This window comes from Xiphophorus hellerii, chromosome 17, assembly GCF_003331165.1.
Source record: "Xiphophorus hellerii strain 12219 chromosome 17, Xiphophorus_hellerii-4.1, whole genome shotgun sequence".
Classification (NCBI taxonomy): Eukaryota; Metazoa; Chordata; class Actinopteri; order Cyprinodontiformes; family Poeciliidae; genus Xiphophorus; species Xiphophorus hellerii.
The window spans coordinates 14725223-14748085 of NC_045688.1; the positions used below are offsets into that span (position 1 = coordinate 14725223).

Here is a 22863-nt window from a genome sequence, read left to right on the forward strand (position 1 = left end):
AAGTGTGCAGGGAGAGAGGAGAGGAGAACATGCGAGGTGAAAATGGATGCAGGGATGCAGGAGTTGCAGTGGATGAGCAGGATGTGTGAGTCATTTCATGCTAAACGGTGCCATTTTGTTAGATTACAACCACAAGTTTTTTCTAGGATTTCGTGTGATAGATGAAGTAATGCATGACTGTGAAGTAGAAGGAACATGGCTATGCTAGCGTCGTCATGGTTTTACAGTATGGCCGGTGTTTGTTTTGTAGCTCGCAGTCTGGCAGACTTGGTTCGATTGTGGGACAAAGTTGCAACATTTGTTACATTTTCCGCAGGTGCGGGTCGCTTTCACACTGCTCTGTGTCAAAACATTCAAACCCTCTCAAAAACCTGTTCACCCTCTCGCTTGTGGTGGCGCTGCACCAAGAAACACTGAAGGAAACGACATGAAAACCTCAGAAGAAGTCATGAGCGCAACTTCCTTCTTCACAAAAAGTGAACAAAAATGGAGTGGCGTTGGATTTGAGCAGATGTAGGATTTGTCTTTTGTAAAAGACCACGAGCCATTTCTCACTTGCGCGTTTATTTTGGTTGAATTTACCCAGAATGCCCTGCACTGTAGTCCACTTCTTGGTTATGGAGCGGTCTCTGGTCCGCTTGCATTCATATTTGCATTCAAACCACACCAGAGTTCACTTCAGCCGAACCAATACCTTGGTTTTTAGGGGGACCAGAGTTTGCTTTTTTGGTCCAAATCCCCAACTGCACTGAACTCTCTAGGCAAAAGAGCTAGAGTTCAATTAAAGTGGACTAAACACGGCTGCTGTGAATGCACTCTTGTTTGCTTTGTCCACTACTTTTTGGATCATGATTATGTGCAACCTTCTGTTGGTCCAGCTCATAAAATCCCAAGAAAATAAAGCTTGTGGTTGTAATAGCATCAAGTGAAAATGTCAGGGTTATGTAAACAAGGTGCTGCCATTAACGTTTTCTCTCTTATTTAACAAAAGGCAAATTATGCTAAGGCAAATGGCAAGCACTTCCATTAGAAGACTTTTACAGCATCATTCATTCCCTAAGTTTAATGAATGAGTCTACTTCATAATTACTACTACTACTTATGCTTTGTAACTCGTGCAAAGATGCCAATGTCCAACAATGTTGCTACATGCCGACATCTTTTCTTACTCTGAGTCGGAGTCGTTTCCTCCGTTCACCGTCCCCGACTTTAAGTGCATTGCCACTCCGCCGTTGGCCTCCCGGTAGATGCCTCCCGGTGGCGGCGCGACGGTAATCTGAGGACGGGGCGCGACGGGCGGCTTCACCAGAGAGCCGTGGTTGTGGTTGCCGAGGCGACCCCCTCCGTCGGTGGAGGCCTGCGACGACGGCATGGACGTAGGGGTTATGATGTTGACGGACGACGGAGGCAGGGCGGATGTGTGGTTGTTGTTGATGGGCGGAGGGGAGGTGATGGTCAGGGAGTTGTAGTCGCTCAGCTTCTCCCTTAGACGATTCTTCATATTCTTGTCCGTCAGCGGAGGAGGGTAACTGATTTTGTTCTTTAAGATGCCTGACCAGGAGGAGTGATCGGGTTAGAGGGGTTTCAGGTTGAACCATTTCTGGTTTTTACAGGCCAGTTTCTTCCCTTACCTTTCCTCTGCTCTGGCTGGTGGTTGCTGTTGCTGATGGGTTGGCTGGGAGGTGGAGCGTCTTTGGCGATACCGGGCGCCGGCTTGTCTTTCTCCGGGGGAGCTTCCCTCTCTCTCTCACCAACGTGGTTGAGTTTATTTTCCGGATGCAGTTCCACGTTGACCCTGGTCTCCACCCTGAGCCGGTCTGTCACACTCAGGTCCTCGCTGTCACTGGCCGTGGTGCCATCTGTTGGCCAGTAAGGCCTCACGTGGTTGGACACAGAATCACCTAAGAAGAACGAAGAGAGACACGCAGAAAAGAAGCCAAGTTAAAGTAACTCTAAAAAAGCTGAAGTTTAACAAGCAAATAAAATCTGTTAGCTAAAATGCTACGTTAGCATGTTTTCTCTCTGTATTGAGATTTTGGAATTTTTGATGCTGTAGTTTGATGTCATAATCATTTATGTGTAGACAAGACCTATAAGGAAAGATTATTATTCAGAAAAGTTTTTTCTGAATAATAATTACAAATAGTTATATTTAAAGGTTGTTTTCATTTTTAATGGATATGGTTTACAAATACTGCAACGCCAACATTCAGTTCCTCAAAAGATTCAGACTATCCTGTTTAGTCTTGTTCCCCTTTTTTTCCCAACCACACTTTGTCCATCCACTCACCTTCCCTGTTAATTATGTCCATAATAACACATTTCTGTTTTAAAAAATTTCTTTTTTCCTTGGTCCCATGTGATATTTTGATAACTTTCAGGGGAACCGGCCTGATGAGTACCTTTTGGAGTGCTGTGAAGGGGCCTCTCGTTGTTCCATTTAGGCTTGACATCCGAATCGTCGTCTTCGCTGTCAGAGGAGGGGGACGAGGCGTAGGAGGAGCTGTGCTCATCCACAGACAACTCACTGTCTGAGTCGGAGTCTGGCGGGAAGGGATATGACAAACTTCTTTCACTAAAATCCTGAGATAAAGTTGCCAAAACATCATCTACGAGCATTTTTTAACAAAAAGAAAAAAAAATCCCCCTCACCGTCTCCTTTGGTGCCATTTTGGTGGAAAAGAGGACCATCCAGATCTGTGTGTCCTTTAGCTGTTCCTGAGGAGCTGGGCTTCTGACCCGACTCTTCCCTATGAGGATCCAGATGGATAAGGAAGGCAGACGAGGCAGGAGGTGACAGCAGGGGTGGAAAGTGGAGGTACAGAAGTATTTGCAGGAGACGGAGAGAGGGGAAGTACAGCGTTATTGGAAGTTAATTCGAGCCTCAACTTGTAGTTGTCGTCAACTAGCGTTCAATGGCTGAGACATCAGACATCTCTCATTACAAAACATCTCCCCCTGTTGTTTGCTTTGACAGAACTAAAATGAAGAAGTCGTTAAAGAATCCCCGGGTCAGGTGAAAGTAAATATGCTGCCACCTTAAGCATTCGTAGAAATAAAATACTGCCACCGACTGAGGATTTATGGGCAACTCCTAAACCACCACTACTGCCGCTATTTTTATGCTAAGAAACCAGTTTGAGCTTTATCGGCCAAAAACATAAATTAGGGTTAGATTCCATCACCTGCTGATCGTAAATTACAAGCCGACGGGTCAGAGAATGTAATTATTTTCTTTTGTTCTCGCTAGCAGCAGCCGTTTGTTCCAGGATTGAGAAATTTGCTGGAGGGAAAATCTGCTACCGGAGACTCTGAGCTGTCTGAGGGGCTGATCTGAGAGAAGCTTCTGGAAGCAGCTGAGGACTTGCAAACAGCTCCAGGGAGTAAATGGAAATGTCTGCGTTACCTTCCCACCTACACAGGTACAGTCCATTTCTTCTCTCCGTTGCTTTTTCAATTCTACTCTCCCTGCTTCACGTCCCATTCCAAAACGTTTTTAAGTCAAAAATGTAAGTTAATTCTTAATTGGAGCAGCAATAAAACTCACCGTTTGAAAGTGAAAATGTACAGCCAATCATTTCTTATATAAACATAACTGTATCTCTTGGAAATAAGTAGGTTTTTGTATTTTTGTGCATTTCCCAATACAAAAACAGGCATAGTGGATTACAAACTCATCATATGCAGTTATTCAAGAATACGTATTATGCAGCAATCTTTCCTCAGTAGTGGTTGTAAGGCAATTTGAGAATGATTAAATCTGTTTATTTTTTCTTACACATTTATTGATCTAATCGAGATTGATAAAGTATTTTGAACTCCGCAGTTAGGCTGCTGTTCTTTGGTGTGCAATCTTTTGCTAATATACGGTCATTACTACCAACCACTGAACATGTCTACAAAATGTAAGATCTTTCTTGCTGTGTTCCTTTAATCTGTTTTTCTTTTATGTTGCTTTTGCTGTAATGGCTTCTTCTTCTCAGCGTCCGTTTAGCCCATGTCTGTAATGTGAGAAACAATGTCATTTTTTTGCTAACGTGACTTGGAGCTAATGTTATTTTTTAGAATATTTCAGTAAAAAAAAAAAGTAGATAAAACAAATGCTTGAGTTGACATCACAAAAAAGGGAAGCACTGGATTTACGTTTAATGTGGCCTGTCAACAAAACATTGAAAGTTTTACTGCCTAAAAAAAGGTAGCATGAGCGAAAGCTATGCAGTACATGCTAAACAGATTTTTTTTTTTTTTGGTCAAACTTATAGCTGATATTCATGTTATTTTATAATTCCAGTAAAATAGTTTTAAAAACAAGAACAAAAAGAGCTGGCTAGTCAGAAATTAAAGCAGCTAGCATGAATCAGAAAAGGCTATGTTAATGCTAAACCCACATAAAGATTTTAGTTCTTAAATATTGTGAGATACCACAACTCTGTACATGCAAATGTATTAAATCACACAAAGCAGCAACTACATTTGGAAAATCATACCATTACTTTAACAGTAAGTTTCACAAAACTGTCAACCTCTAACAAAAACAGTAAAAAAGAATGCTAACATTTGCGGCAAGTTAAAGTAAAATTTTTTTGGGATAAGACAACACCACAAATGGCAATAATTTACAAAAACAGTAACTAGACGCAGTTGTGTGTGTGTGTGGGTGTGTGTGTGTGTGTGTGTGTGTGTGTGTGTATTTGTTTTTGCCAGATATGTTTTATTAAGAGTGGAAATTCTGTCCTTTGCGTGTGGAAATGAAATAAGCCATGCAATAGCAAATCTCAGCATGGTCATTCAACGCAGGTGTCATCATAGAACACCATACATGTGAGAGAAACAGGAAAAAAAAGAGAGAAACCTTCAACAATAAGGACAATGGGACTAAATAGAAGTATGGAAAAAGCAGATAATCATGAATAAATGACAAACTGCCTGCGTAGCGGGCATACTGCGAAGTGTGCGTTAGTAAGTGTGAGACATTGAACGCTTTGTCAAAAACTGGAATAGAGACCAAAAAAAACCAGCAGTGCTCATGCAGGACTCTAGTGAAAGCAGCCATGCAGTCAGTGGCCGTGTACCTGAGTGCGTAAGCCAGGTAGCTGCTGCTGCGGCTCTTGCCTGACCTGAGCGTACTGTCCAGGGAGACGTTGGACTCGCCGATGGCTGTGCGATACAGCGGCCCGTCTTCTGCGTATGTGTTGCAGTTTAGAGACCGCTGAGAAGAGACAACAAAGGTAAATGAATTTTTACAATTTATTTTTGTTGTTGCTGTTTTTACAAGGTTTCTTAACAATAATAAATCCACTTACGGTGAGTAAGGAGGCCCTTGTGGTGCTGGAGTCGTCCTGTACCGTCTTTTTACCTGTGAAGACGTTCTTGAGGTTTTTCCTCGCCTCTTTGTTGAAGATCACGTGGAAGAAGAAGATGAAGACTCCCTGTTGAAAAACCAAAAATATTGCTATGATGAAAGGGCGTCACAAATCATGAAGATGAATTTTAAATAAGAATATGTTTGTGAATTCATTTCGGATTAAGGCGCCACAGGGGTTTTACCTGCAGGCAGCTGAAGATGGCAAACAGGTAGTGGAAAATCATTACGTCGCTGTTGACCGCCATGAGACCGAGCAGCCAGGTGGCGCCGATGAGCAGCAGGAGGAGGAAGGCCATACGCAGCGCAGGACTGAATTGAAATCAGTAAATAGTAGAGTTACAAGAAGGACTGAATGTTATGATATGTGGGTAATGTGACTGAGACACTTACATAGCTCCTGACTTCTCCACAACCTTCTGCCTGCGACCACAGGAAGCCTTCGCTGCTAAAATGAAGATCACTATGTTCACCTTTAATAATAGCGAGAGAGAGAAAAAAGAACAGTTAATATTTTTCTTTTAATTTACTGTGTTGATGTATATTCTGGGTGCATTTTGAGACATCTTCAATAACCTTAACAAGGGAAGAGAAATGAAAAACATTCTCTGGTGATGCTGATCTCTTGGTTTAGCTTAAGAACAGGAAAATCTGCTGGGTGTTATTGCACTCACTTCAGTGCATTTAGACATTGTGTGATAAAATAGGCTATTATGATAAAACTGCGAGATGACGAGGACATACGAGAACAACCACAAAGATGGGTCCTGCGAAGCTCCAGATGAGCGTGTCGTGTACAGAGAGCCAGCAGAAATCTGGATTTCCATAACCCTGAGGATCGAGGCCAACTGCCAAACCTACACACAGACAAATGAATCATGGTTCAAACATCAAAATGTTTGTAAGGTCGTCCTTCAGGTATTGCTCTCGGTGAATTGTTCTGAGATTTAGAATTACAGTGAGTTCTCACATATTGTAGCATTGCAGATATCGCTATGCTAACGATGAATCAACAAAATCTATGCTAACCAGCTAAGTACTAAGTACTAGTACTAAGATTATTTTGTTATACGCTTTGTTATATTAGGAGAACATGCAGTTAAAATAAAGTGTGCAGGGTTTTAACTAACAACAGAAGAAGGAAGATTTTAGAGGAAAGATTTAATGTGCTACTGGAATAAGCAAAGAAATGATTACAAGGCTTTTTACACATCTTCATGATTGAAGCTAGTAATTATCGAGGGCGTCGTCTCCAAATGCTACCATCGGCCTCGTTTCAGATTGCGTTTCTCACCGGTGATGATCGCCGGTATGCCCCAGCCGATGGCGTAGTAGAACCTCATGTGGCCGTGGTTGATGTTCCGCAGCTCGGTCAGCATGCGGTAGATGTGCAGTCCCTCCACAAACATCCAGGCGAACGTGCACATGTAGAAATAGTGGAGGAGGATGGCTATCACCGTACACACAAACTGGCAGGAGAAGGGGACAGGCAGAAAATTAAAAAATAAAAAAAACAGAAAGGGAGAGTTAGTAAAGACATTCTTCAATCTTTGCAACAACTTTGTAATATTCCATCTTAATAACTTCCAAATCCTAATTCCAGCCTTTGACATCTCACCAAATTGGATCCAGGATGATTCAAAATATCCCTAAAATGATTTGGATTTACTCCTCTACAACAAGGTTATCTCTCACTTAATCATCTGTTGCCATGTTACAGGAATGCGGTATGTCAGTCAATATCCAAGCGGTAGTTTAGCTAGAAGAGTGTGCAGAGATCAGAGAGAAAGAGAGAAAAAAGCTGCTCTGACAGATTTATAAATTTTGCAGCACACAGCCTCAGGCACAAACTGACAGCATTCCAATGGTCAGATCTGTGTGCTCACGTACAAAATGCATGACTTCCACTAAATGTGGAAAAATGAAGAGATTAAAGTTTCTAAGTTTTTAGGTGAATTCCAAAATGGTGGAGATAACATGTAAACTTAAAAATCTGTTAAAACAAAACAAAAAAAAAGTGGGTGTTTAGTTAATTCGGTGGCTCTAACTATATGTGTAATTGTTGATCCTGGTGCATTAGTCTGCAGAGGTGGATAAGCTTTATGGCTTCTAGAACTGAAAGTGCTAGGCAAAGAATAAAAAAATCAGTCAGAATAATCATCATATGAGAAGAGCATATTTTACTATTCAGAATGATATTTCTCAAATTGGTAATGCTTGTACTCAAAACTTCTCCTCGCGCTCACACTTAGTCTCTGCTCAGACTCTCTGCTCGCTTTTGAAAGTGCCTTTTGGCACAGTCGCCTGGCAACCTCTCAGCCAATACAATGAAAGTGTACTGGGTGCATTTGTTTCCTTCTAGTGCAGGGGTCTCAAACTCCAGTCCTCGAGGGCCGCAGTCCTGCAGTTTATAGATGTGCCACAGGTACAAAACACTGGAATGAAATGGCTTAATTACCTCCTGCTTGTGTAGATCAGTTCTCCCAGCCTTGCTAATGACCTAATTATTCTTTTCAGGTGTGGTGCAGCAGAGGCACATCTAAAAGTTGCAGGACTGCGGCCCTCGAGGACTGGAGTTTGGGACCCCTGTTCTAGTGGGTGTGCCTGTGTGGCTACTATCAATTGTAGCTATCTGCGTCACCCACTGGATGTAGGGAGAAACAACATCAGCTTTCTGCTCCGTAGCACGCTAGACATCCGCCAGCAGTGCGCTACTGATTGCTAACAGCTACTGGTCTTAGGCAGGAGTTTGTTCACCCAACCAAAGACAACATTGCAACGACATGACATCTATCTCTAAATTTTGAGTACAACTACTACAAGTTTTGGGAAGAAAGACATGAAGTCCTGCTTTCAAAATAAAAATGTAAGAAAAAGTATTAAAAGTTTTGAGAACAAAAGATATGCTGTCCTGCTTTCAGACAGAAAATGTGTGCTCTTGGATTATGGCAGAAAAATTCTTCCATATTTGCCAACTAACTGCCAAGAAATGACTCAGTTATCCTGCAATCAAACACATAAATGTCCTAAGTTTTGCATGTATGCTTTGATTGTGAGTTTCAACAACAACCACGCCAGCTTGGCCTCGAGCATGAAGAATAATTATATGGAAAATCACCTCATACCTACTGTTAAGTATTGTGGAGGATCTGTGACAATGTGGGACTAGGAACCTTGTTAGATGTGTGGCCTTGTGAACTCTTTGAAATATAAGATTTAATGAAAACCTGGCAGGTTCTACCAGAAAACTGAAAATGATTTATCATGAGATCTGTATGCAGGATAACACTTTGAAACATTTGGTCAAATCAACACAGAAATGGTTCAACAGACTACAGAAATCCTGAAGAAAGGAGTTAAGAAGATAGTTCAAACACTATGTCTGATGATGAATGTACTCAAATGAAGTTGCCTAGATTCTCCCACACAAGTGTGGGGAGCAATGCACATTATTTCTTTAAACCTGTCCTTTGATGTTTGATGCAAACCCAGTTTTTCTAACCACACAACTGCTTGCATTTAACACCAGAATGACCCAGTACTTGTATTTCTGCACTGGAGACATGCAAAAGATGTATCCAGTTAAAACCAAAAAGATTTTTTGGGAAATCTTTGCCAGGACCTACCACCCTAAGGCCTTTGCAGACAGGTACCAGCATGCCCACACCCACTGGTGTGTATGTATGTGCTTGACTTGAAAGGCACCTAATCAATGCGCTGCTGTGCAAAAATGTGTGTGTGAATAGATAATAAATGATGCCCTTAAATCAATATCTGGAATGACCATCAGAGGTTGCCTAAATAGTGTAATTCGCATTCACAAACACGCACAATTTCACATCGTATCCCAATAAATCCATTGACATTGGTGGTTATAAGGCAACAAAGACCGAAAACCTTCAAAGGATGTAGGATGTGTAGAACGAAACTTTACTGACCATGTTGTCCGTCTGATTGATACCGAGCAGGAAGACCAGCTCGCAGAAAAAGAGCGTCGCCACCAGGTTCCTGTGGATGGCGTGCAGGTTGGAGCGCAGCCGGTGCAGGAGGCACAGCAGGATGAAGGTGAGGAGGAGGAGGAACAGAGAGACGGACACCGTGGCGTAAGTGACGATCTTCAGCGGGAGGACATCCCCGTGCTGCGTTGGAGGAGAATTCAAAGACGTCAGGTCAAGCTGTGGAAATGGGTCGAGCTGCATGGTTGCAGTGGTACTTCGTGACTCTACCTCTCTCTTCGAAATGTCCATCAGGACGGCAAAGCTGGTCATGTGGTTGCACTGGCAGCTGATGTGGCTGTTGTTCCTGTTGAGCACTTCGCAGCCTCTGGAGGACCAACCGCCTTTGTTTCCGTTCCTAAGGGTATTGAAGAACAGATTTTATGTGAAAACTCTTTGGAACATTTCAGCCACTCAACACTGATGCGCGTGTAACCCACGAGGAGGAGTGGTCCCAGAAAACGCAGACGGGTTTTGTCCGCTCCTCTGTCTCCAGTAGGGTGTACTCCAAGGTGATAGGAGGGTCCAGGATGGGAGGAAGGGGTGGACCCTCGCTGTGGACGGTGGCGCTCACTATTGCTGTGTTGATCACTGGACGGTTGGGGAGCCTGAAAGGAACGGCATAGTTACAAGTATTATTGAAGTAGTGGGTGTTTTTGCAGTTTTTTCTTCTTTAGACAAATACTACCACTGTTGTAGTTGATGTGCATTGAGTTATTTGCTGGTGATCAAAGCTCAATTTCCCAGTCTTTCCTATCAGTAAATGCACCGTACCTAAGCAGCACCAGGTCATGCTAACAACATTCTTTGGTGTGGATGTTGTTACTGAGTTATGAAGATATTTCAGTAATGGTTGTTGTGAAAAAGCGGGACTGTCTGTTATTTGTAGTTATTCTGGAAACATTTGTAAAATTGGATGTAGACAACAGAAAGGCTTAACGCAGAAAGTTGCTTTTTTAACCTCTTCGTATTAGAAAATTGTTGGCAACAATTTTGGTAACTTCAGAGTTGAGCTAATTCTTAACTAATACACAAGGAGAAGGATGTTTTAGTACTGCTAGCTATGCTAATCACCGTGCGACGTTTAAAATTTCATCTACGCAATTGTTTTCTATCTGAAGATAATTTGAGAACTTTGGTTTACCATAAATCCTCTTTTCACACAGAGTTTAATCTGTTCTTTGACACTGTGTTCTAGATAACCCTCACAAACATTTAGCTTGAGTAGGACTCAGGTGAAATAATGTTGTTTTTTTTCCCCTAGGTTTTACAAACTGTACCTCAGAATCCTCCTGTCAGAGTCGTATCTTTCCGGGAGGAGCTGGCCCAGCGACTTGTACACTATGACCACGGCAACCGGCTTAGGTGCAGGCGGCTCAAGGTGGCGCCGTTTCCTGTCAGACACTGTGCGCTCCTCTTCCTCGGGATGATCGGTCTGGGTTGGAGGTTCTGGAGTTGGATCCTCTGCGTGCGAAAGAAGAGGGCTGAAAGATCAGAATTAAAATAAAAGCGGAGGAACAGTTCTGATTTAGACAATGCAATTACCTCTGTGGACATGATCTCGTAAGTTAAAAAGTGGAAAGTGGACAGAAGAGCCGAGTTCTCTGGAGTAGGACTCTTGGATGTCCTTAAATCGAGGTAATGTCGCCTTCTCTGGGTCTGACACATCCAAGTAGTCCACAGTTAGGACTGTGGAGCAGAAAAAAAGAGAACGGATAGGAAAATATGGCACGTCTGTGTACACGTATGCAATCTGAACACAGTTCCAGCACTCACTCATGTTTTCAGTGACAATGGTGAAGGGTTTGAGGTAGGTTTTTCTGACGTTTTGGGCCAACGTGTTAGCATAGTCCTCAAAGTTGCGAAGCAGCTGTGCGGTGCCGCCTTCAGTTCTCTGGATTTGCTCCCAGTGGTCTTTGGTGCCGGGGTCCAGAATGGCACTGCCAGCTCGCACCAAGTTCTGAACAAAACCAAAAACAAAAGAGAAAAAAATAAGATGGAGCTGGACATTCAAGTGAGGTTGAAGTGTGTGTAGCTTCATAACTCAGGAAAAGGCTGCAAGGAAACAGCAACTTGCCTAAAAATTGGAGTTGGAGGCTGGCCAAATGGGCAGTTTCCCAGGGTGACAATAGAAAGGGGGAAACACAATCTGACAGAGGAGCATTGGAGAACTTTTCTAGTACTTACATACACATACAGTCAATGAGGAATCTGTTCTAAACTCCTAAAATCTGAATAAATAGGTGTCTCTGCATTCGATGAGTATTTTTTAAACCTAATACAGAAGAACATCTTTTCACATTGATGTAATTTAGAAGCACAAAAAATGATTTGATTTGATTGATGAAATAATATTTAAGCATACTACTGTTGTCTTCAAGGTTCTGTTTATGTGTCTTGAGTTTAGTTTTGCCTTATAAAGAGTTACGGCTCTCGAGTTTGACACATATGCTGTACCAGAACCACATAAGATTTCCTTGCATTTTGATTGGTTGAAAGGCTTCGCCCAGAGTCATTAATGCAAAAACCGCCACTGTTTTAATTGAATATTACTCCCATATGTTGTCAGATTACCTTACGTTTGAGCCTTCTAGCAACCCCCCCCCAAAAAAAGGATTTGGTGTGAAAGAAAGGTGTAAAAAAAATAAATAAAACACACCATGTCAGCTGTTTAGTACAGTGAAGGATCCGTTTCTTCCAAAAGTCCTGGAAGATTGGGAAGTGTGTGTTTTATGAATACTTCCCAACACCGAGACATATTAAATTAACCTATGGTGGCAGGTAAATTTAATATGGAGGATCATTCCTAGATCTTCATTAGCTTCAGGTTTTTCATTTGAATACATTCTCAAAAATGTTTAACAAAAAGCTACATAGACGACAACAAAACAAGAAGACTCTTTTCTTTTGCACCTCGTTGAACTCTGCGTCCTTCATGGCGGTCAGATCGAAGCCAGACTGCTGGCTCTCGTACTTCAGCACGTGGTTCAGCAGCTGGGAAGCCATCTTGACGTCGTTGCCGTAGAAGCGCGACTTCCTGTTTGTGGCGCTGTGAAGCAAGCGCACAATGGTCTTGGACTGTTCGCTGTTCATCCGGGAGCTGTTGCGGCGCAGCTCCTCATTCTGGGAAAAAAAAAAAACAGGCGTGTGAAAGACATTCAAAAATTTGCGTTTCAAACTTTTGTTTCATCGCGGAGTAGCACTCACCATTTTCTTCAAATTCGAGAAAGTTGCTGTGGTGCAGTTGAAAAGTTCAGGAGACAACCAGCCCTTCTCATCGCTGCAGTGGCGAACTGCAGTACCTTAAAAAAAATAAAATAAAAAACAGATAAAAAACCTCAACAAGCTCAACTTTCATTTATATTGAGTTGAAATATATAGGAGTTGTTCAAATGTGACAGACATAACACAACATAGTTCAACATATCTAAGTCTCTCTCTAACAGTGAACAACAGTGAACCATTAGTTCTGGAGTACCTGGTGTTTTTCCAGGAGTCTTAAGGAGCAAACCTGTACATGGCTGCCTGGTGTGAAAGCTCTGCTGGATTAATGGATTAATAAAAGATCCTTATTACTGTGTTTTGTATATCGTGTAGGTGTGCTTACGTGCCTTAAAAAGACTAACAAAAGAACAGCTGCACACACGGTTTAACTGACACAAGATAAACTGAAATCTTGACTTTGAGGTAGCTATGATTCATTTATATTTAAATAGCCTGTGTCAAGGCTATGGAGTATTGAGTCATTTCTCAAGTCTTTGTGCTTTGCTTACATGGAGGCAGAATTTTTGCTGCAGCTTGATAAGTGGCATTTATCAATATCAATTGTTTCTTCTCTGCATATTCCAATGTTTCCAGTCTACGTCAAACATTTGCACCGTACTGTAAAGGCATAGGCTCAGTTAGCAATATCAAGTCTTATCGAGACTGCTACAGAAAACACTATAACTAATGATTAAAATATTATTACGTTGTTTGACATCTTGCTTTTGTAGCATTCTGAGTTAATGTCCCTTGAGAACACGTTCAAAACGGGTTATTAAGTTACACACCACTGGATCCTTTGGGGCACTCCATGGCAGCAGGGCGTCCAAATTTGGTCTTTGGCCACCAAATGCCAGCGTCAAAAGCCTTTGGGCAGCCTTCATACACAACTGTAAAGAAAACACGAGTTATTTAAAGCACGACCAATATTTACAATGTTGAGCCACATATATTTTTCAAAGTCATTTCATGACATGGTGAGTCCTTTCCACTTGTACCAAACGGACAGACAAACTAAACTAATCCTTACAGACTTTTAGGTAAGCTCTGATACATGATTACATGTTGCATCAAATCTGGGTTAAGAACAAAAAATGTTCGGAATGTGGAAGTTTGTTGGCCACACTGACTTTAGGATTTGTGGTTATAATACAAAATTTAAAAGAGTTTGAGCACTTTCCGTACCGCATATAATGTGGGATGCTCAGATTTTAATCTCTGCTTCCTGTCAGCTAAGAAACAGTTTGTTACGAGTGAACGCTGCAGTAATCCTGACGGCAAAATTCCTCTCTGCGAGGCCATGAGGCTGCGTTACAAGTACAGATAACAGATCGGCGTACGGCAAGTCAAGGGAGGACACATCTCAGACACACAGCCAGAACAGAAGAAAAACAAACATTAGGCTTTATTTGTTCTTTAATATCATCACTAGATCAGAATCTTGTTTCAGTAAGAGATAACTGTTAAAAAGAGAACCACAGCCTGTGTTAAAAGTCTGAGCATGTTCCACCAGCTCTGAAAAGCTTCATGTTAGGTCAGACTGTGACATTTGTTTTTTGTTTTCTATTCATCTGTACTGTATTGTGTATGTGCAGTGCTGCTGCCAAGTCAGCAAAATGGCCAGACTTGCCTCTTCTGCTTCACTGCTTGGTGACAAAGAAAACAAAGTTAGCTCGACTGCAGCACCGGCGGATGTGAGTGGCAGCGTTTGTTTCCTTCGGGACACTTCAGTGATTCATCCAGGCCAACTTTGTGAACCACGAACATCTCGTGCTGCTCACGGATTAGATTTGAAGAGCCAGACCTGATGTTTTCTGTTTACTATTAGGTTAAAAAAACATTCGCCTACCTTCACATCCAGTGGGTGTCACTTCAGCAAAGGGGTTATCGCAGCGGTTGCACTGACGGCCGATGACGCCTCCCTTGCAGGAGCACTGGCCGGTGACCGGGTCGCAGGTTCGAGACTCGGAGCCGATGGGGAAACAGTCACAGGGATAGCAGGTGTCCTCGCCCTCAGGACGATAGTAGTTGTCCTGGAGGAAAGAGAAATGGTCAAACGGAACTGATAATGACACCTGAGGACAAGAAGATATTTGTAAAATAATACTATTAATCTGATGTTTTTTGTGACCAAACGTCTCTACTCTTGAACTCTGTTCGAATGACATTATTCCAGAAGTCTACGACACGCTAGCAGCCATTTTTTCCCAGGGTTAAGTGGTTTTCTCCTAATTTTTAGGCTTTCTAATCATGAACGTTTCCATTTAAAATGCTAACCAAGGCCTGTAAAATCTAGGTTGGAGGTTTTGGTGTTTTGTAATTCTCTAAACATTGCACCAAGTTGTACTGGGTTGATGGTGTTGCATCCTGTCACATCCGATGGTGCTGATGACGCCACAGGTGGAGGAGCCCAGCAGCTATAAGTAGCATCTAAAACTAGCAGCTGACACCAGCTAAAGGAAGACTGAACGGCGGTGAATGGCAAAAAATAATACACAAACAAAGATATGACAGCTACAGATGACATGGATGTTTTGTTGGGTATTTTTCTTATGTCTTTTTATACATTTGAAATATGTCTGTAATAGTCTTCTGAGTTGAGGTCAGATATAAGGTTATACTTCTTTCCGCTCCTTTCATTCATGATTTCCTTTAGTTGCTGCGTAGTTATTGAGTGAATAAAATAAAAAATAAATTGAAATGAACAAATATAAAATTTCCTCAAACTCATCAGTTGCTTCTCTAAAGTGATAGCTGTTGCCTTTTGGTGTTCAGGCACAACTTTATCAGCTGAACCAGTTTTTCTACTTTTCTCTTCTTTCATCTTGCAAGATAGATTCTACTGGTACTGTAATCTTTAAATGAAACCAAAACGCCCATTAAAAAAAAGCAGACACACATCATGAACAACTTGTAGGGGTGTGTGTGTGTGTGTGTGTGCATACCTTGCAGCGACACTCTCCAGTGGTTTTGTTGCAGTCTTTATAAAATCCTTTGCTTGTATCACAGTTACAGGGCCCACACACAGGGCTGCCCCACCAACCCTGAGGACACGGCTTCTCCACTCTGTTGTGAAAGAGTTAGACAAGTGTGCAAAATCAATTAAGACACCAAACCAGTTCTTCTTTTTAAAAGCCGTCCGTCAAGGTCAAAGGGAAAACATCAATCGGCTGATTATCTACTCAATTTATCTCAAAATATGTTATTTCAGAGTAAACTTCCTCCCCACTTAACAAGTGTTATCGCTGTTATATGATCTGATGGGGGACAAGTGGCAGTATGAGGGCAGCAGAGACTAAACACCTGCAGAGGATCAGTGAAGCAAACGGGCGGGGGCAGGAATCTCACATCCTGCTTTAGACAGGAAGTGATGCGTGTCGGCTGGGCCAAGGTTTTAGAAGGAAATGAGTGCCGTCTGATCTGGGCCGGCTACTTCACGTCAAGTCTTTCATCAAAACATTACAAGTAGACCAAGAGCATAAAAGCAAAAGAAGATAAGGGAGCTTCATGGGAGTCCGGATTCAGAGATTGAACTTTGAAATATTTCCAGACTTTTTTGAGGGACATGAGGATAAAAGCTTACTTGTTTTCACAGTACTGGCCGTAGTAGTTCTGTCCACATTCGCAGGTGTATCCGTGGGACGAACTGGGCTTGCGGACACAACTGGAGATGTGCTCACAGGGATTGAGTTGACAAGCGTCCACGCATTCCTTACCAAAGTAACCTAGAAGGCAGACCATCATAAAGAAATAGGAGATGAATCTGAGTATATGTGCTTTTACATACCTGGCCCCACAAGGGACATTGAAGGTAACTCGAGATCTGACAGAGCTGTGGCGGGATTTTACAAAAGCTACTCCAGATCTGACGATCTTTTCAAGATCTGGCAGGAGTGCACCCAATTTGCCTTTCTTCAAAGTCCATCGTTGGGCTCAGAATTTACATTTGTGGACTACCTGGGTCACAGACGCAGGTGTGTGTGCTCCAGTCGTCACTGCAGTGGCTGTTCTCAGGGCAGATGTTGGATTCGCAAGGGTCCGCCAGATCGCAGCCATCCTCCACGTGGATTTTCAGGCCCTGAGCCATGTTCACGTTGGCCACATTGGTGGCTGTCTCCCCCACCCGGACACCCTGATGGAGAAAAGTCCAGTTGGAGAAGGCACTCGGGAGGAAAAACAAGATCTTCTGTAGATCTTAAGATCTGCTGTAGCATTCAGCAGGCGCATCCCCACCTGTATGCAGCCAACGAATCCTTTGTTAACAATGTTTCCCTCTCCGGGCAGGCCTCCGACATGAAGAGTCCGCACCTTCAGACCTGGGAGGTCATTACCGATCTCCACAGACTTCTGCTTAGAAACGCAAAAAGAAAGATGAGAACTTCTTCCTCCAAAGAAATCTCAACTCTCCATACGGCACTAAAAGCAAACCTTGTACCTGGTACATGCCGTAATCCAAGGAAACAGCCGCCATGTATTTAAGCTCTTTGCCATCTTTAATGCTTTTCAGTTCAACTAGCAAGTGGTGCCACTCCCCATCACTGATGCGGACCTGCGGGAAGCCCAGCGACGCCAACAACTGCTCCCTTAGAAACACTTCCATACGGACCTGCTGCTCCCTCAACTGGAGGGTGACAAGATGGAGAAAGTGATTGATTTATTTTTTGTTAAGACCATATTTTGTTTTGCTGGAGCCCGTGTTCTCACCATGAGATTTATAGTTGAGGATGATCCGGCGTTGACCTGCATCAGAGTCCCAGCTGGCTGCCGGGTCCGGAACATGAGACCCACGTACCAGGGTACAGCGACGGTGATGTCCGTCTCGCTCCAGGACACCAACGCCTGGCCGTCAAAGAACTGAGGCGAAGGCATCTCTGCAACAGAAACAAGGCAGAATCAGACTGTTATATACGCTGTTATAACACAGGTGAAACATGTCTCACAGTTTAGAGGACCTCAAAGAATCCAACATGTATGTGGAACTTCATTATTCTCACCACACAACGCAATGGCTAATTCTTCAGTGCAACAAGCAATTTTCTTCAGTGTAATCCAAAGCATAGAATATTCTCTACACACGCTTCAGCCAAACAAGTTTAATCAGATAGAAGACCTAACAAAAGAAAAAAAAAAACTCTTTGGATGTTCCTGGAACCAACTAATGGATTTTACCTCCATGTTGCTAAAGCTTATCTTCACCATAAATCAGAAAGAAAAACCTTACTTAGTAATGGGAAAGCTTTATCAGGAGCAAATATTTGATAAGGTAAGCTTCATAGCTCAGTAAGGTTGTTAACAACTGTACAAAAACACAAATTACATCAACTCATACTTCATCAAAAGGTTCATAAATAACCCTGCAGAATCAATGCCACAGTAGTATAATCCTACACTAAAAGATTGACAGCTTTACAGGTGTAGAGATACATGGCAAAAAGATGTGGTGGTTTATTTCTCCTTTTTGCCATGTTGTACTTTTGACGTTTTGATCGAGTTGTATTTTTACATTGTATTTCAATAGTGACCTTGCATCAATTTGTACCTGAAGTTTGTACTTGCCTTGGCAACAGACCGTTAAGTGAATTTCTGTGTTCGGCATTTTACCCATAGTACACTTTCGGGTAGTTGTATGACTCTAATAAACCTGATCTATCAGAAGGTGACTTCAAGTCAGAAATAATTGCCATTGCTGAAAAAAACAAAAAAAAAAACAAAGAAACTATAAGAACTACAAAAGCTTTTGGCGGGACAGACTATGTTTTTTATTTCGTAAATGGAGAGGTCAAATGTTTCCAGTGGATATTTTACAGCATGGTCTGCAAGATCTCAAAACGCTTTCACTGGATCTATCAAAAGTAACATTCGATCTTGCAAACCTTTTTGCCAGATTTCTAAAACTTAATTTGGGAGTTTTCAAAACATTTGCAGGGTTTCACAAAACCTTCGTAGAATCCCAACCCTTGTGCCAAAGCCACATGGAAGCCAGTACATGTCATAAAAAGTTTAAAAAAACGACTAGACTGGAATCAAGCATCATTTGAAACATTTTCAGTGTATCTTACGTCCATATTTAGCACGTATTTAGTAGGTCACATTCTCCTACACTGATCAGTTACCTGAAATATGATTTAACAGACGCTGACAACAAAAGAGCCTGGTGGGCGACTCCCAGCGGGTCTTCACGTCATTCCAGCGTGAAAGCCCAACTGGAACGTCTCTTATTTCCAATGTGGCACCGGAGAGCGTGAAGAATCAGACCCGACGTGTCAACAAGTGACAGAGCAGCCAAAAAAACAACATCCACCTTGCTGTGATCCCGGCCCAGTTCTGATACCGGATACCGAGGCCTGGCACTATAGTTGGCCGACTATCTCGTCGGAGAGCGTGAAAGGTGAGGTATTCACACCTTTTTTTTGGAAACATGCCTTGAAGGAAGACGTTAGAGTTCTCCCCTTCCTAGAGAAGAAAACTAAAAGTGGTATGGAGTATAAACAACATTACAAGGAATCAGTTATCATAGGCAAAAAGGAGATTTTTGGACTATAAGTGCTGTAAATAGACATTATCTGAAGAAGCACACAGACAGTAAAGAGTTCTGCAAATGTGGGAATATCTTTAGTTTTAGTCCTCTTGTCTGGGTTTTGTTATGAGTCACAGGTATCTTTATCATGAAAGTCCAAACCTGAGGCAATGCTTAGTGGCTCTACAATAGTGAGCAGAGGCTTCACTGTGACTCTATTGTGACTGCTGCATGAGTCACGCTAAGCAAAAGGTGTTCCTCATCACATCTGATCTCACATCTAGAAACTCGCCGCAAAAGTAAATAAACATGTCTGTACGGAAGCTAACAGATGAGCAAGTGGACACACGAATTATTCTCATGCTCCAAATGCAAGAGATTATGAATTTGCAGTTTGTTTTTCTTACATTTATTCTTGGATATTATCCATTGTCGTTGCTTTTTTTTTCAGAAGAAGAGAGAACAGATAAAAAACATTTCTGACCTTGTTCACAGTTTTTGCCCCCGTAGCCAGTAGGGCAGTTGCAGCTGTAGGTGTTCCACTTGTTGACACACATGCCCCCGTTCAGACACACGTCGTTTGTACAGAAGTTCTTCTTCGCTGGACAACCTGGGGCATCAAAACCAGGATGAATAAATAAATTCTGCAGACATGCCTAAACAAGCAACATCTGAAATGTTGGTATCTTTTAGATTCTGCAGGGGTTGCTTTAGGAAATGATCAGGATCTGGAGTGAAACTCGGTTGAGTTAACGTCGATTCTGACCTGCAGCGGTGCCGTTGTTGGCGATGTAGCTGGCCATGTCAATGGGTTTGCTGTCGATTGTTAGGTTTCTCATGCAGCCTACGAAGTTTCGGTTCCTGACTGGGAATGCCTCGGGCAAATTGGGAACTCCGCCTAGTAACAGCGGACCCGTCAAGTCCAATGATCTGGAGACGATAGAGGAAACTGATTGGAATAAAACCAAAAAACATTGACATCAGAGTGTCTACAAGCTATTTAACATAACTTGACCTGAAGTTGACCGAGGACAGCCACACTTTAAAAGCCATTTCTAAAAACACACTGTTGTCGTTGCGTGTTTAAGAAGGTCACAGGAAAAACACACATTCTTTACAACCAGGTCCGATTTAACCCGCTGGACCACGTAGGAAGCTGCTTAAACCTAAAGCTTCTGAAACGCTTAACATCAATCAGTGGATGGCTTCAGCGTACTTAAAGTGGTGCAATGCTGCATGAAGCATTTGAACGTATGAGTTGAATGCGTAAAGTACAAACTCCACTGTTTAGCTGGAAGCATGGAGGAAAAAAAATACAAAGACCCTTGTCCCTAGTGGGGTCAGGAGAGGTGCTGGTGTCCATCTCCAGCTAACGTTCCGGGCGAGAGGCGGGGTCACCCTGGACAGGTCACCAGTCTGTCACAGGGCAACACGGAGGATAAACAAGAATAAACAACCATACACACACACACACTCACACCTAGGGAGAATTTAGAGACCAATTAACCTGACAGTTATGTTTTTGGACTGTGGGAGGAAGCCAGAGTACCCGGAGAGAACCCACCATGCGCAGGGAGAACATGCAAACTCCATGCAGAAAGAGCCCAGGCCAGGAATCGAACCCAGGACCTGGGCTACCAACTGTGCCACTGTGCAGCCCGTTTACTATAGTCTACAATGAAAACAGTTAACTGAGATACAGCACCTTGCAAAGGTGTTTACACCCCCTGATGGTAACCCTAACTCTAACCACTGAGGTTTGAAACTGACCGTTCGATTAAAAAACTGACAGAACAGACAGGTTGAGCATTAATCAGAGAAGCTGCCAAAACGGCCACATTTCTGGCATTTATGCCACAGGGCCTAAAAAAGTCCCATAAATTTTGCCATAAGATACGTTGGCAACAAATGTAGAAAAAGAAGTTCTGGTCAGATTTAGACCAAAGTTTAGGGGCTTTTTGGCCTTCAGGGTGAGATGGAGCAGTGGCCGCAACACAGTCAGAGCAGTAGTTAACCAAAACTGTTCAAAAACGCAAACATGCATATATGCATTCTTGGCAATACTTTTTTTCCCATTAAAAAAACATTTATTAAGCCTGTTTTATTTGCATCTTTTAATGCTTTTATGATATTGTATAAACCTGGCTTAAGTGGTTAAATGAAAAATCGGAAGCTTGTGTGTGAAATAGATTACTAAAACATTCATTAAATACAGCCCTAATGGAAAGATGGATGGAGTTAAATGCAGGGCATCAATTAAAACATATTAATGAGTTAGAATGGCCCAGTCAAAGCCCCGACATAAATCCAATCTGAAACCTGTGACAAGATCTAGAAGTGAGAAATAAAAGGAACTTTTGAAAATATTTGCTGTCATAATTTTTTTGTTTTGTTTTGTTTTATTGTTTGTTTTGTGTTACTTCTGTTTGGGTTAGGAATCGGTTATAAGCTGATGCTTCAAACTGATGGCTTGATTAATTTTTTTTTTAATTGAAAAAAACCCCCCATTAGTGTCTGTTAAGTCTGATATGTCAAACTACTACTCAAAATTCATTTAAAAAAATAAAAACGAAAAATTGGGAATTGGATGTAGTATGAAAAAGCCCTCAAAAAAATAGATTGAAGTTTGCCGTTGTAACTAAATCGCCATTCATTGATCAAATTTGAAAGCAAAACCTTTTGCTGCCTGTGCAGCTTTTCACTGCGGCGAGCCCTGTCTGCGTCCACTGAGCGTCTGCGACCTGCGTGACGCGTTTCTGAAGGAATGCAACGTCGCGGCCTGCCCTTTGAAGCTCCTCTCTGTCCCCACCCTCTGCATTTCAGATGCGTCTCAGCATGCACGCTCTGCGAGTGACTCATTGAAAAACGTCTCGAAGAAGAAACAGACGGATAAGTCCTCTGACGGTTGGCTGGAGAAGCTGCAGCTCAGATGAGCTTTGGGAGGTGGGGGGGTTGTTTGACAGGGACTGATTCAAAAATAAACAGAGCAGAGTTGAGTGAGTTGTTGTAATTTGATTATGAGGCATTTTTGTTCGAGCTGCGTCTTTAAAATGACGTTCAAAATAGCAGGCATACAAAATAAAATTTACATTAAAAAGATACAAAAATAATTTATGCATTTAAGAGAAATTATGTGAAATAATAATAAAAAAAACATTATAAACATTATTAAGACTTTTCTTAAAGGCCTTGGCGACATTTTTAGTCTGGCTTGATTCACTGTGGCTTTAAGGACGGCAAAAATGAAAAGTGTGTGTCGGGGGTTTCTCACTTCTTCTGTCCGGTCTGGGTGCCCTGGGCGGCACACGAGTAGTTACTGATCTGCTTCCCGAAGCGGATCGCCATGGAGATGTCGCAGTCGTCCACGGCGACCACCGCCACCTTTTCTGCAGAGGGTCCGTGAGGGATGCCGAGGCGCCCGATGTTAGGCTGCAAAAACACAACAAAGATACGTTTTGGGGTTTTTTTTGTTCCTTTTTCCAACAAAACAAAAATCACTTTTTCAGTTTTCCCTCCTTTGCCTGTGTGTGTATGTGTTTGAAATAGACTGTATTTTACTTTTAATTTCCTCAAGTGGCTTCATGCGTTCAAAAAAGAAAAAAGAAAAAAAGTGGCTTAACGCTTGATTTCTCTGTTTCTTTCAGGGATTCCTGAGAAAGTTGGCAGAGACGGCAGCTCCATCAGTGCAGGTCAGCGATCCTCGAACAATGTTTGGCTGACTTCAG

The 22863-nt window shown here is 42.3% G+C and overlaps 1 protein-coding gene across 6 annotated transcripts in view; it reads right to left on the reverse strand.

Moving 5' to 3' along the window:
• celsr1a (cadherin EGF LAG seven-pass G-type receptor 1a) overlaps positions 1 to 22863 on the reverse strand; it is an 85870-nt gene that overhangs the window by 790 nt on the left and 62217 nt on the right. For 3 of the 6 annotated variants that reach the window (XM_032589740.1, XM_032589735.1, XM_032589736.1), the window contains 29 exons: positions 22410 to 22567; positions 19905 to 20068; positions 19623 to 19748; positions 17326 to 17492; positions 17057 to 17242; positions 16855 to 16971; positions 16579 to 16753; positions 16205 to 16346; positions 15567 to 15687; positions 14471 to 14654; positions 13410 to 13511; positions 12565 to 12659; positions 12271 to 12480; positions 11134 to 11317; positions 10903 to 11046; positions 10638 to 10821; positions 9798 to 9965; positions 9589 to 9715; positions 9301 to 9501; positions 6657 to 6831; positions 6107 to 6219; positions 5756 to 5835; positions 5548 to 5674; positions 5304 to 5429; positions 5073 to 5209; positions 2653 to 2750; positions 2403 to 2543; positions 1632 to 1901; positions 1170 to 1551 (listed from right to left, as the gene is read on the reverse strand). In XM_032589740.1, coding sequence (XP_032445631.1) covers positions 1170 to 1551; positions 1632 to 1901; positions 2403 to 2543; positions 2653 to 2750; positions 5073 to 5209; positions 5304 to 5429; positions 5548 to 5674; positions 5756 to 5835; positions 6107 to 6219; positions 6657 to 6831; positions 9301 to 9501; positions 9589 to 9715; positions 9798 to 9965; positions 10638 to 10821; positions 10903 to 11046; positions 11134 to 11317; positions 12271 to 12480; positions 12565 to 12659; positions 13410 to 13511; positions 14471 to 14654; positions 15567 to 15687; positions 16205 to 16346; positions 16579 to 16753; positions 16855 to 16971; positions 17057 to 17242; positions 17326 to 17492; positions 19623 to 19748; positions 19905 to 20068; positions 22410 to 22567 — 4604 coding nt within the window. The remainder of the gene's footprint in view (positions 1 to 1169; positions 1552 to 1631; positions 1902 to 2402; positions 2544 to 2652; positions 2751 to 5072; positions 5210 to 5303; positions 5430 to 5547; positions 5675 to 5755; positions 5836 to 6106; positions 6220 to 6656; positions 6832 to 9300; positions 9502 to 9588; positions 9716 to 9797; positions 9966 to 10637; positions 10822 to 10902; positions 11047 to 11133; positions 11318 to 12270; positions 12481 to 12564; positions 12660 to 13409; positions 13512 to 14470; positions 14655 to 15566; positions 15688 to 16204; positions 16347 to 16578; positions 16754 to 16854; positions 16972 to 17056; positions 17243 to 17325; positions 17493 to 19622; positions 19749 to 19904; positions 20069 to 22409; positions 22568 to 22863) is intronic. The other 3 variants (XM_032589741.1, XM_032589737.1, XM_032589738.1) reach the window with 2 other exon arrangements.